This window comes from Bubalus kerabau, chromosome 10 (assembly GCF_029407905.1).
Source record: "Bubalus kerabau isolate K-KA32 ecotype Philippines breed swamp buffalo chromosome 10, PCC_UOA_SB_1v2, whole genome shotgun sequence".
Classification (NCBI taxonomy): Eukaryota; Metazoa; Chordata; class Mammalia; order Artiodactyla; family Bovidae; genus Bubalus; species Bubalus kerabau.
Window position 1 is genome coordinate 12,231,480 of NC_073633.1, and position 13,156 is coordinate 12,244,635.

The 13,156-nt window shown below is 41.7% G+C and overlaps 1 protein-coding gene across 3 annotated transcripts in view; it reads left to right on the forward strand.

The window, feature by feature from the left end:
• Positions 1–13,156, forward strand: part of IQGAP2 (IQ motif containing GTPase activating protein 2) — a 305,783-nt gene that overhangs the window by 269,585 nt on the left and 23,042 nt on the right. For all 3 annotated transcript variants that reach the window (XM_055536607.1, XM_055536609.1, XM_055536608.1), the window contains exons 24-28: positions 585–809; positions 2,153–2,293; positions 2,640–2,724; positions 3,302–3,534; positions 6,069–6,201. In XM_055536607.1, coding sequence (XP_055392582.1) covers positions 585–809; positions 2,153–2,293; positions 2,640–2,724; positions 3,302–3,534; positions 6,069–6,201 — 817 coding nt within the window. The remainder of the gene's footprint in view (positions 1–584; positions 810–2,152; positions 2,294–2,639; positions 2,725–3,301; positions 3,535–6,068; positions 6,202–13,156) is intronic.

A 13,156-nucleotide genomic window follows, 5' to 3' on the forward strand; every position in this document is an offset into this window, starting at 1 on the left:
TACCTGAAACTTAACATTGTAAATCAACTCTACCCCAACAAAAATTTTAAAAACAAACACTCATCTTACAAATGATAGCTTTCTCTTATTTCTTTAATTGTGGGAGTGGTAGATTCTGGGAACCAGTTTATTTAATGGACACTCAGGCTTCCAATTACTCCTGACAAAGTAGAATTAGGATTTGCATTGTAGACCCTACTCTGCAGGTCCTGTTTACCCTGCAGACCTTTGGCCGGATGGGTCAGGCACGTTGTCTAGTGATGAAGGCAGATAGAATGGTCATACTTAGAGTGAAAGCTTTGCCCTAACTTCCTACAGATTTCAGACTTAGGTTGTAATACCCAAGACAGCATGTGGGGCTTGTCACCCAAAGGCCTCCTTAGACTCAGGTGTCCTCACCAAATAGAGACAGGAGATAGCTTCCTTTTAAATCACACTGCCTTTGATCATCAACGGGCCAAAATGCAGCCCCCTTCTTCCCCACCCCCATCCCCTGTCCAAAGCCCTTGTCTGTCAGCATATACACTGCTTAAAACTCAGTTCATAGAAGCAAGCCATTTTTGTTTGGTTTGGGCTTTTTTTAGATCCAAGGTGGACCAGGTCCAGGACATAGTTACTGGGAACCCTACAGTCATCAAGATGGTCGTCAGCTTCAACAGAGGTGCCCGTGGGCAGAACACACTGCGCCAGCTCCTGGCTCCAGTGGTAAAAGAGATCATTGACGACAAGTCCCTGATCATCAACACGAGCCCCGTCGAGGTGTACAAGGCCTGGGTGAACCAACTCGAAACGCAGACTGGAGAAGCCAGGTAGCGAAGCCAGGGCAATGCTGGTTTTCAGTGATGTTTTATCACTTCTGTGTGTATATTTATACATACTCTTAAACACGGTTAAAAAACAAAATTTACTGTACAAAATTACTTTTCAATCCAAGATTTATTACCTCTCTTTAACATCTCCAGGCAGGCAACATTCCTGGACTCCCGCTCATCTTAGTGGTACATTTTATTTTCAGATTTCAGTACCAGTTGATGCCCAAAGCCACAATTTCTGTAGTTCTTTCTCTTGGTTTTTCCTTGTATATTCCTAAACCTGGACCTTGAAATGGTATACTGTTTCTTTTCACTTGATAATACCTACTTTTCTACAGTTACCAAATAAGTAACTTGAACATGTAAGCATTAATTAGCCAGGTGGGGTTGGCTTATTTTAGGTAGTGTCAGTAGATCTAAGCAATCCCAGGCTTTTATTTCCTGCAAAAGGGCACCTTGTAAAATTTCATTAGGATGTGCACAGAGAATTACATAGGTGGTTGTCACAGCATTGTTTGTAATTGCCAAAGTTAGGAAGAGTCAAAATATTTAGCTTTGGGGAATCTGTTAAATAAATGTATAACATGTAATGTAGTACCTAACCATTGGGAATGGTGGCATAGAAATATATTTGTTGGCCTGGGGAAAATGTTCACGATATAGGTTTTGGTTGTAGCTTGATACAGTAACTCATTTTCTATTTATAGACACACACACACACACACAAAGAATCTATATGGGATGTGTATAAACATGAACTGCATTATAGCCACGTACACACATGTGTGCAGAAGACCCAGAAAGTTAAAAGAGGGAAAGTAGCTGTCTCTGGGTCAGTACTATTTCCTTGTTGGTTTATAGGCAACTTTTTCTGTAAAGAACATACTGTTCTTGGGGTGGGATAACAGGAGGGGAGGGCAGCTCATGAGGGAGGGGATATATATAATTATGACTGATTCACATTGCTGTGCAGCAGAAACCAAGGCAACATTGTCAAACAATTTTCCACCACTTAAAAAATTAGAAAGGAGCATACTGCTAATTATGATTAAAAAGAGAGAGAGAGAGAGTTAGCTGGGTCTACCTCTCCTGGGCCTGCCTGTTGTTTTGGAAGAGCGCAGATGGAGCTCCTGGAGTCATCCCCATGCACTATGAGGGTTCCCTGCAGGCATGTGGGGTCTCCCCGCCCCCCTCCCCCCACCCACGAGCGAGCATTTTGTCATTGGAGCCGGTGGGCGAACCCCAATTCACCATGGAAGCTTGACTGGAGAGCCAACGGGGCAAGGATACAAATGCTTCTGCCTAGGCCCCCAGTTAATGAGAAGCCCTTGTGGTTTCAGCAACCTGCCCTACGATGTGACCACAGAGCAAGCGCTGACGTACCCGGAAGTGAGGACCAAACTGGAGGCCTCCATCGAGCACCTGAGAAGAGTCACCGACCAAGTCCTGAATTCCATCATCTCCTCCCTCGATCTGCTGCCGTAAGTCGTATACGTGGCAGCTTTATCTTTCATTGCTGGAAGTTCTTGAAATGCCATATAAAATAGACCCCAGTAGCAAAGACGCGTTTCCCTCTTACCATCTTCACGACTTTGGAAGTTTGCCTACACGCGTGTTTTCAATTCATAACTTCCGGGAAGAGGGAACAATAGAAAACGGTCCTCGTTACGATCACCTGTGGCAGTCCTGTGATTCCGTCACCATCTCATTTTGTGTTTAATTTTTAGGAAAGCTACTCGGCTTTAGTTGACGGGAACAATTGCAGTGCATTTCTTCCTCACTTAGCCTTTTTCCATTATTTTCTTTTGTCATCTGTTTTCCATGTAGTTATGGATTGAGGTATATAGCCAAAGTACTGAAGAATTCGATCCATGAGAAATTTCCTGATGCAACAGAAGATGAGCTATTAAAGGTAGATTTTCAAGGGTGATCTCACCATAGCTTCTCTTGGGGGTAGGAGCCAAAATTACTAACACACCGTTTTGTAAAGTTTTCCCCTTGTATGGCTGTTTATAATAAGCTGCAAGTCTTCTATTTCTAATGACTCTCAAGATTATTAACTATTATGAGATTAATTGGGAGCTCTCAAACGTCATCAAGATTCTTTATATTAGAAAATTTGGCTGGCAATAGTATATTTTCACCAAAAATAATTTTGTTAACTTTATTTGTAATGTGTGATTATAGTCACTACCTTTACTTAACTCCTTGTTAGGATTCAGATCAGAAAATGATTTGCTATCTTGGGAAATGTCGATTAATATTAACTTTAAAAACAACAACAACAACAAAAAAAAAAACCTCCTCCAGGGACTTCGCTGGTGGTCCAGTGGTTAGGACTCTAAGATCTCACTGCCAAGGGTCCGGGTTCAATCCCTGGTCAGGGAATTACAATAATCCCACAGCCATGAGACCAAAAAACAAAACAAAAACACTCCAAACTCGAGTTTTCTCTCTCAAAAACAGTCTCTTCTTCTGCCTCCTTCCAGATTGTTGGAAACCTCCTGTACTACCGGTACATGAACCCAGCCATCGTCGCCCCAGACGGCTTTGATATCATTGACATGACAGCCGGAGGTCAGATCAATTCCGACCAGAGGAGAAACTTGGGATCAGTGGCCAAGGTCCTGCAGCATGCAGCCTCCAACAAGCTCTTCGAAGGAGAAAACGAGCACCTCTCCTCTATGAACAGTTATTTATCAGAGACGTATCAGGAGTTCAGGTGAAAGGGGTCATTGCCTTTGGAGAAGCTTGCAAGGTGGTGGACGAGAGTAATGTGTATTCTGTGCCCAGAGCTGAAGTTGGGGGTGAGGGCAGGAACCCCAGGGGGCTGCTTGCATTTCTCTTTTTTCTTTTTTAATTATAAATTGTGTTAAATTATCACCTTAGCATGAACCTCTTTTTTTCCCCTTTTTTTTATAAAACCTTTTTAATTTTAATTTTATGTAGTCATTTATGCTTTTGGCCATACTGCACAGCATATAGGATCTTAGTTCCCCAACCAGGGGTTGAACCTGTACCCCTGCACTGGAAGGGCAGAGTCTTACCCAGTGGACCACCAGAAAAGTCCCTGCTGGCATTTCTTGTGCTGGTTGTCACCGTGAGAGAGAGGAAGCAGGGAAGATCAGGCCGAGTTCCCTCCGTCTGGTGTTCCCGATCCTGCCCCTATACCCGGTGCCCCTGTTACATTGAGTCATCCCCATATGTATGATTTGTGCTTTTGACAAAAAGAAATATTTAATCATCTTCGTATGTTTAGGTTTGTGTGTGCTCACTCAGTCTTGTCCGATTCTTTGTGACCCTTTGGACAGTAGCCCACCAGGCTCCTCTGTCCATGGGATTTTTCCAGGCAAGAATACCAGAGTGAGTTGCCATTTCCTCCTCCAGGGAATCTTCCCAACCCAGGGATGGAACCCCTGGCTTCTGCATTACAGGAGGATTTTTTTTTTACTGCTGAGCCACTGGGGAAACCCCTAGGCTTGTAGTACTTAGAATTAAAAAAAGAATCAAAATAGCTAACTTCTACTTTTTTGAACTTGGAAAAAGGATTATGTTTTGTCTATTCAGGAAAACTTGCCTTATCTGTACCAAACAATGGTAGGAAACAGCGCATTTGGTTTTGACAGGTGGGGGAAATCCAGCTGTTACACTTAGAGGATTGTGTGTGAATGTGTCCTGTGCTCGAACATCTCTTAAATACACATGTGAGACAATTCTATTGATCGTTTGCTCTCCAAGTTCTATCACTGATGATTCCATGGGACGTGGGAGGAGGCGTGAGTCTCGGAGGCTTGTCTGCTCGCTCAGAAGCTCTCTAAGGGAGCACACTCCTCTTGGCCTTCGTTTTCTCTTTTCTGTCAGTCAGTCATACAAGTGGGACATCCATGGAGCCCCAACTCGGAAAATGATAATTTTCTGTTCCTCAGTTTTCCTCGAGATTAGTGATTTATCTGCTGACAGAGGTAGTTCATGAGCATTCATCTCTGTTTGCAATTTTTGGCCTCTCGTGAAGAAATTACCCCAAATCCTCTTATTATGAGAAACCTTGATTTTTCTCACACTGCTAATTTTAGATATGCTCCCTGACTAAAAATGTAGCATCCATTTCTTGCGAATTTAGCTGTTCTTTTGTACTTGCTTTTTTGTCAGATTATTCCTACTAAACACCAATGTTTCCAACTCTAATTCATTTAAAAGAAAAAACCAAAAGTCTCCCTTCATCTCCTAAATTCATCTTGTTTTTTTTTTCTCTTCCACTTATATTCATCCTTTGTGTCCCTCAGCAACCATGAAAGACGATCGGCAAGGGAGCACAGGGAGGCCAGCTGTCCGTGGGAGCATGGCTGCCCGCCGGTTCCCCTCCCCCGGCCTTGGGGTGGGAAGGCAAGGGCTCTTTCCGGTGGACAAGTCTTGGGTGCCCTTACGAGATACACCAAGGATACTTTAGGCATAGGAAACACTTAACACAGTTACAGACTGAAATACCTGTTTTACCTGTGCTAAGAATCCCTCCTAAGCCATTATCGCGGCACACCTGGCTTTTCTGCATCTCTTGGTTGAAATTTACAGTAGCTTAAAATGGCAGACTTTTGAAGAGTCTGAGCACTGGAGGGCGGGGCCGTTGCATGTAACTGTGTGTCTGGTCTTAACAGCCTTTCCAGCCAGCAACTGTGGTCTACATCAATTACGAGCAGAATAGGCTTACCTTGCATTTTCGTCAGATTGGTAACAGAAACTCTGAAAGGCTGTTGAAGGTGCAGAAGGCAGAAGTTTGTGCCAATTAAAGTAGCAAATTTGATGTTACTAAAAAAAGTAGCATACATTTCTTGTAATTCCTTATCTTCTCTTAGAACCTCTTTTGACTTCCTTTTTCTCTTAATTAATTGCTTAACTGCTTTTGGGGTTATTTTCTCTGAAAAGACTTGATTCTTAGAGAACGTCAGTCTTGACACTTTTGTTTAGATTTCAGGGGGCATTTTTAAATCATATTTTTTAAACGATATGCCCATAATTTAATTACACTGGGTCCGTCACAAGGCCTGAGGCGTAACTGCTCTGTCTGTCCCTATTTGAGGAGCTGGGTGCAATACCCAGAAACATGGACTCGGCTTTGCCGTCTAGAGTCAGCCCAGAAGGTGCTCGATTAGGTCCTCCAATAAGTGCAGGAAAACACAAAGCCCTCCCCATCACTGAAGATCTCACGATTTTGATAAAACTTACAAATTTGACTCTAAAATTTTTTTTTCCTTTTTTTAGGAAGTATTTCAAAGAAGCATGTAATGTCCCTGAACCAGAAGAAAAGTTTAATATGGATAAATACACAGATGTGGTGACAGTCAGCAAGCCAGTCATTTATATTTCAATTGAAGAAATCATCAACACACATTCAGTAAGTGAGGCTGGAGGAGGGTCTTACCAGTGGACCTGGGGTTCAGACATCAGTCTTGAGAATGTTTAGTTTCTTCAGAGAGTTACTGTGAGCATGTGCTCCTGCTCGTGTTCTTAATCCTAAAAAAAACACACTGTTTATTCCCAGCCCCTTATACACTGATGAACCTCCTTCTCCTGAAAAAGAAAAGTTCACTTTTGACATGATGTTTATTCTCTGATTCTTAACATGTTAGGAAGACTCCTTCTCCCAAAAAGGAACGTTTACTTCTTCCATGATCCATCTACAGTCAGATGGTGAAGGGTTTAAGCCCTGAGCAGGGGCAGTCCTGGTATTTTCTCCACCCACCAAGGCCATACTGCCTGAACCCCATGGTCAGTCTCTCCCCATTTCGGGAATTCTCTTTGCTATTCCAGCAATTTTCTGGGAAAATAAGAATGTTCCCTCTCTTCTAAGGTTTGGACATAAAGAGAGAGGGAATAAACAGGCTGCTCTAGGTTGGGGAAAAGAAGACTCCCATCCCCCGCCTCCAACAACAGCCATCTACAAAGAATCTCTTCTGTTGTTCTAGAAAACCCCATTTCTTAGAAGCAAGCAATTTCAGTCAGTGCTGTGTCATAGTGCCTCCCTGTTGTTCACACACAGACATCACGTCAACCATTAGCCTGTATTAGGTGTGTTTTAGGGGCAGGGCAGTTTTCTCAGCATTGTGAGGTTCTTTGTTTAAGACCAAGCAGAACTTATTCTGAAACAGCTAGGTTCTTAAAACATAATCTTTCCAAGAACAGTTCTGGACATGGCTACGCTAAGCTAATACTAGAAATCCTCGCAAGACCTACAAAATCAGAACCTGCGTTCTAACCAGACCCCAGGTGACTCAGACCCAGACTAAAGGTCAGGAAGCCCCAGAAGGTGGTTAAGGATACACCCAGCTTCCGATTATACATACAACTGGGGAAAACAAAGACACGCCTCTAAAAGGTCTCGCCCCTGTCCCCACCAAACCAAATATACTAATGAGCGGCAAAAATTGGCTGCCCCAAATTTCACTCTTTATTATCAAACTCTTCTAAGTAACCGAAGTTTAAATATGGGTTGGAAAGAAAGATTGGATCTACTTTTGATCTCCCCTTTTCAGGGCTGGGACAGGGAACCTTCCTTGAATTCTGCAGCAAGCTCTCCATCAGCATTTTGAGTGACCCTAAACAAAAACAGTTCTGAAAGACCAGCTGAGGGACTGAGTGGGTGGATTAAATAAAGAGGCTATACTTGTTTACCCTATATATAAACACCCCAAGTCAGCCAGCAGACATGTCCGGTAATACACCATTTGCGAAAATAATTTCCTAACAGACAGATCAACTCATTCATATTTGGACCTCGACCCATTTGTCTATTTCTGTGGTAAATTATTCATCTCAAAAAAAAAAGTCCACATGTTGATTACATGTGTGCTAAGGACAATAGCCATGTGGAAGGAAAGGGAGATTCTTTCCCAAGGATAGCAGAGAGAGAATGTTACTGTAATTCATTTAGACTGTTACTCTTTAAAGAGAAATAATCTGTTCCTTTTGTTAACAAGAATTAAAAACAGAATCCAATCCCAGGAAACATGGCTTGTAACCAATTTGGAATTCTTCTCTGTGTGTGGTTGGAAGCAGATGTAATAATGTGGGAAAAATGTAACTGCAGGGGAAGACTGCCCCTGTCTATTGTGTCTCCAGGAAAGAGGAGTCCACATGTGGACTCGGGCATGACGGCCACACGACTGGCCAGACCTTTGGCCACATGCTTGCCCCTCATGCCCTAAGGAACATATAGAACCTCAAAATTAGCTCTTGAAGGAGATATTTCCAGATTTTTTTATGTTCTGTAATTATCAGAACAGAGAGTAGAAGGTGGCTGCTAAATCGTCCCTTCCAGAGACGCAGCCAAATCAGCTGTCCCCTCTCTTGAGAGAACAAGAATATAAATTGATTTGATCCACCTTGCTTAGTTTATTCTTGTCTTTGACTTACCTTCCCCCCAAACATCCACTGCACCACCCGTCCAGATTTCGCCATGTCTTTCTATCATCTCTATTATTCATATACCATCTTTCTTTAAATCCAACCATAGTAGAAAAACTAGCATGCCTTGCAGTGGACAGAAACTTTAAAAGTAAATAAATGTGATGAAAACACAATAGTTGAACATAGTTGCTTCCTGGAAGCTATGAACCTGAGGCTTCCTCTCCCATTCTTAAAAACCCAATTTGTAAGTATCAGGGAATGTTAGGGAAAATGTGACATTGAACAGATAACTCTCTCCTTTGCTAATTTTCCCGATTAAAACAGAGTGAACGGACTTCCCTGGTGGCCCAGTGGTTAAGAATACAAGCTTCCACTGCAGGGAGCACAGGTTTGATCCCTGCTTGGGGAACTAAGATCCCACATAACCAAAAGCAAAGTATATATATAATTCTTTAAAAGAGAGAGAGAGAGTAGAAAGGGGAACTTCCCACGTGGTCCAGTGGCTGAGACTCCGCCTGCCAGTGCAGGGGACACGGGTTCGATCTCTGGTCCAGGTGGATTCTACGTGCTTCAGGGCAGCTAGGCCCGTACAGCACCCCTACTGAAGCCCATGCGCCCTGGAGCCTGGACTCTGCAACAGAGAATCCGCTGCAGTGGGAAGTTCGCACCACAGCTAGAGAAAGCCTGTGTACAGCAAAGAAGACCGAGCACAGCCATCAATCAATAAATCTCTCAAATATATACATATAAAACTCTTAGAAGAAAACATAGGAGTAAATCTTTGCAGCCTTGGATAAGCAGTGATTTCTTAGATATGACACCAAATGTATAAGCCACAAAAAGAAAAAAGACACACAGGCAAAAAAGACATAAATTGGACTTCCTCAAAGTCAGAAACTTTTATGCTGTAAACATTGCCATCAGGAAATTGAGAAGACAACCAAGAAGATGAGAGAAAATAATTGCAGATAGTATATCTGTCAAGGAACTTGTATCCAGAATGTATGAAGAAAACCTACAGCTCAATGAGGAGATAAATAATCTGATTTAAAAATGGACAACTGAAAATAAAAATGGACAGCTGTGTCTCAAATGACACAATGAACATGGTGAAAAGGCAACCTACAGAATGGGAGAAAAACTTGCAAATCACATGTCTGACTTAAAGTTAATATCCAGAATATGTAAACCATTCCCACAATCGAACAGCAACAGAAAGCAACCCAATTCTAAAGTGAACTAGAGACTTGAATCAATGATTTTCCAAAGAAGACAGAAGACTGACAAGCACATGAAGATGTTCAGTATCACTCATGTCCAGGGAAATACAAATCAAGACTGCAGTGATTTTGCCTCATTGTATAACAGAGACAGCCAATGAGTCTGTCATTTGATTTGGGAAAAAAACCAACAACACCCAAGATACCACCTTACACCCGTTATGGTGGCTACTATTGATATAAAAACAAAAACTGGAAAATATGTTAGCAAAGATATAGAAAAATTAGAACACTGTTATATTATCAGTCAGAGAAGGCAATGGCACCCCACTCCGGTACTTTTGCCTAGAAAATCCCATGGATGGAGGAGCCTGGTAGGCTGCAGTCCATGGGGTCGCTAGAGTCAGACACGACTGAGCGACTTCACTTTCCCTTTTCACTTTCATGCATTGGAGAAGGAAATGGCAACCCACTCCAGTGTTCTTGCCTGGAGAATCCCAGGGACGGGAAGCCTGGTGGGCTGCCGTCTATGGGTTGCACAGAGTCGGACACGACTGAAGCGACTTAGCAGCAGCAGCAGCAGCATACTATCAGTGGGAATGTTAAATGGTACAGCTGCTATAGAAAACAATGTGATTGTTTCTCAAAAAAGTTAAGAACATATTCAGTTCTGGGTATATACTCGAAAAGCAAAGTCGAAGACACTTGTACCCTCCCGTTCACTGCAGCGTGGTACAGTAGCCGAAAGGTGGAACCAACCAAGTGTCCATTTATAAACGTGGTGTAGAAAAAATGTGATGCAGACATACAGTGGACTATTATCCAGCCTTGAGTAGGAAGGAAATTCTGAAGCTGCAGCATGGATAAACCTTGAGGATGTTACGCCAAGTGAAGTAAACCAGATGGAAAAAGGCAAATACTGTATCATTCCACTTATACAAGATACCTAGAGTAGTCACATTCAGAGATAGAAAACTGGAGTGGTGGACTGGGAAGTTGTTGAATGGATATAGTTTCAGTTTTGCAAGATTAAAGAGTTGTATAGATTGGAGGCACATTAATGTACTTAATACTACTGAACTGTACACTTAAAAATGGTTAAGATGGTAGGTTTTTTGGTCTGTATTTCACTATAATTAAAAATATATAAAAATAATTTTTTAAACAGGCAAATCATCTGAATAGAGATTCCTTCAAGGAAGATATACAGTTGTCATAAACACATGAAAAGATGCTCAACATCATGCTTGCGTACTTAGTCGCTCAGTCGTGTCCACTCTTTGTGGCCCCATGGACTGCAGCTGGCCAGGCTCCTCTGTCCATGGGATTTTCCGGGCAAGAATACTGGACAGGGTTGCCTTTTTTTACTCCAGGGGATCTTCCTGACCCAGGGATCGAACTCTTGTCTCCTGCATCTCCTGCACTGGCAAGCGGATTCTTTACCGCTTGAGCCACCTGGGAGCCCAGGCATGTGTTAATCGTATCTCAGTAAAGCTGTTGAAAAAGAGAGATTAAAAATGGCCAAGACTAATTTTATCATATGATTCAGATTTTTGTTTTGTAAGATAACTACTCAAAACAACTGAAATATTTCCTATCGCCAGGGGTACCAGTCTCATATTTTGGAAACATTGTTTTAATTTAATTCTAAATGAAAACAAAAGCAGATGTGTTGTCCTGGATGCTGCTGTTCCTCCAGAGTTATTATTTCCTCTAAGACCTGGCGAACACCCAGCAGTGTTACCATTGGCCCTTTTTTTTTTTTTTTTTTTTTTGAATTCTGAAAGGAAGAACCAGCTGGTACATCTGAGTCTCAGATGTATGGGCATCTCTGCCATCCCCACCCATGAAAGACCATTAATGCCAGACAGATTAAAATAGCTAATAGTGCAGAAACTAGTCACAAAAGCCCACATATTATAAGATTATATATATATATATATTTATATATATATATATATTATATATACATATAAAAGGTCCAGAAGAGAAGAATCTATGGAAACAAGGTTGTTTTCAGATGACTGTTGAAAGATACAGAGTTTCTTTGGAGGCGGGGTAAATGCTAAAAATGCTCTAAAGTTGGTGTGATAATGGTTGCACAACTCTATGAAATATACTAATAAACGTTGAATTCTACACTTTAAATGGGTGGATTGTATGATATGTGAATTATATCTTAATAAGTTTATTACTAAACATCTCAAAAAAATAAAATAGCTAATAGTCCTGATTTAAAAAAATATAACTATAGTGTTTGATTACTGTGTAATTTTTCTCTGAAGAGATATGGAAATGCCCTTGCAGTTTGCTACCATGTTAGTCAAGAGACTTCTGCATTATTTTAGATTCTTTCCCCCCAGCTTTGACTTTTTTTTCTTTTTTATTGGAGTGTAGTTGATTTACAATGTTATGTTAGTTTCAGGTATACAGCAAAGGTGATTCAGAATATATATGTATATATATTATGTATGTATGTGTGTGTGTGTAAATAGGAAAAGGAGTACGCCAAGGCTGTATATTGTCACCCTGCTTATTTAACTTATATGCAGACTACATCATGAGAAACGCTGGGCTGGAAGAAGCACAAGCTGGACTCAAGATTGCCGGGAGAAATATCAATAACCTCAGATATGCAGATGACACCACCCTTATGGTGCAAAGTGAAGAGGAACTCAAAAGCCTCTTGATGAAAGTGAAAGTGGAGAGTGAAAAAGTTGACTTAAAGCTCAACATTCAGAAAACTAAGATCATGGCATCTGGTCCCCTCATTTCATGGCAAATAGATGGGGAAACAGTGGCTGACTTTATTTTTTGGGGCTCCAAAATCACTGCAGATGGTCGTTGCAGCCATGAAATTAAAAGACATTTACTCCTTGGAAGGAAAGTTATGACCAGCCTAGATAGCATATTCAAAAGCAGAGACATTACTTTGCCAACAAAGGTCCGTCTAGTCAAGGCTATGGTTGTTCCAGTGGTCATGTATGGATGTGAGAGTTGGACTGTGAAGAAAGCTGAGCGCCGAAGAATTGATGCTTTTGTAGTGTGGTGTTGGAGAAGACTCTTGAGAGTCCCTTGGACTGCAAGAAGATCCAACCAGTCCATCCTAAAGGAGATCAGTCCTGGGTGTTCATTGGAAGGAATGATGCTGAAGTTGAAACTCCAGTACTTTGGCCACCTCATGCAAAGAGTTGACTCATTGGAAAAGACTCTGATGCTGGGAGGGATTGGGGGCAGGAGGAGAAGGGGACGACAGAGGATGAGATGGTTGGATGGCATCACTGACTCAATGGACATGAGTTTGAGTGAACTCCAGGAGTTGGTGATGGACAGGGAGGCCTGGCGTGCTGCGATTCATGGGGTCGCAAAGAGTCGGACACGACTGAGCAACTGAACTAACTGAACTAATATGTACGCACACATATATACACTCTTTCAGATTCTTTTCCCTTATAGGTTATTACAAAATATTGAGTATAGTTCCTTATACTATACAGTAGGTCCTTGTTGGTTATCTATTTTATATATAGTAGTGTTAATCCCAGACTCCTAAAATTTATCCCTCAACTTTGACCTTTTATATAAATGTGGAAGAAGCATAGGGTTTAGATGGAAGGAGACTGCCTCTTGACAGATTTTGCAAGATTTTGCTGAAAGAGTGTTTATGAACACCTTTCATAAAAACTGCAGTTTCTTGATAAAGAGTATGCACTTGCCTCTAAG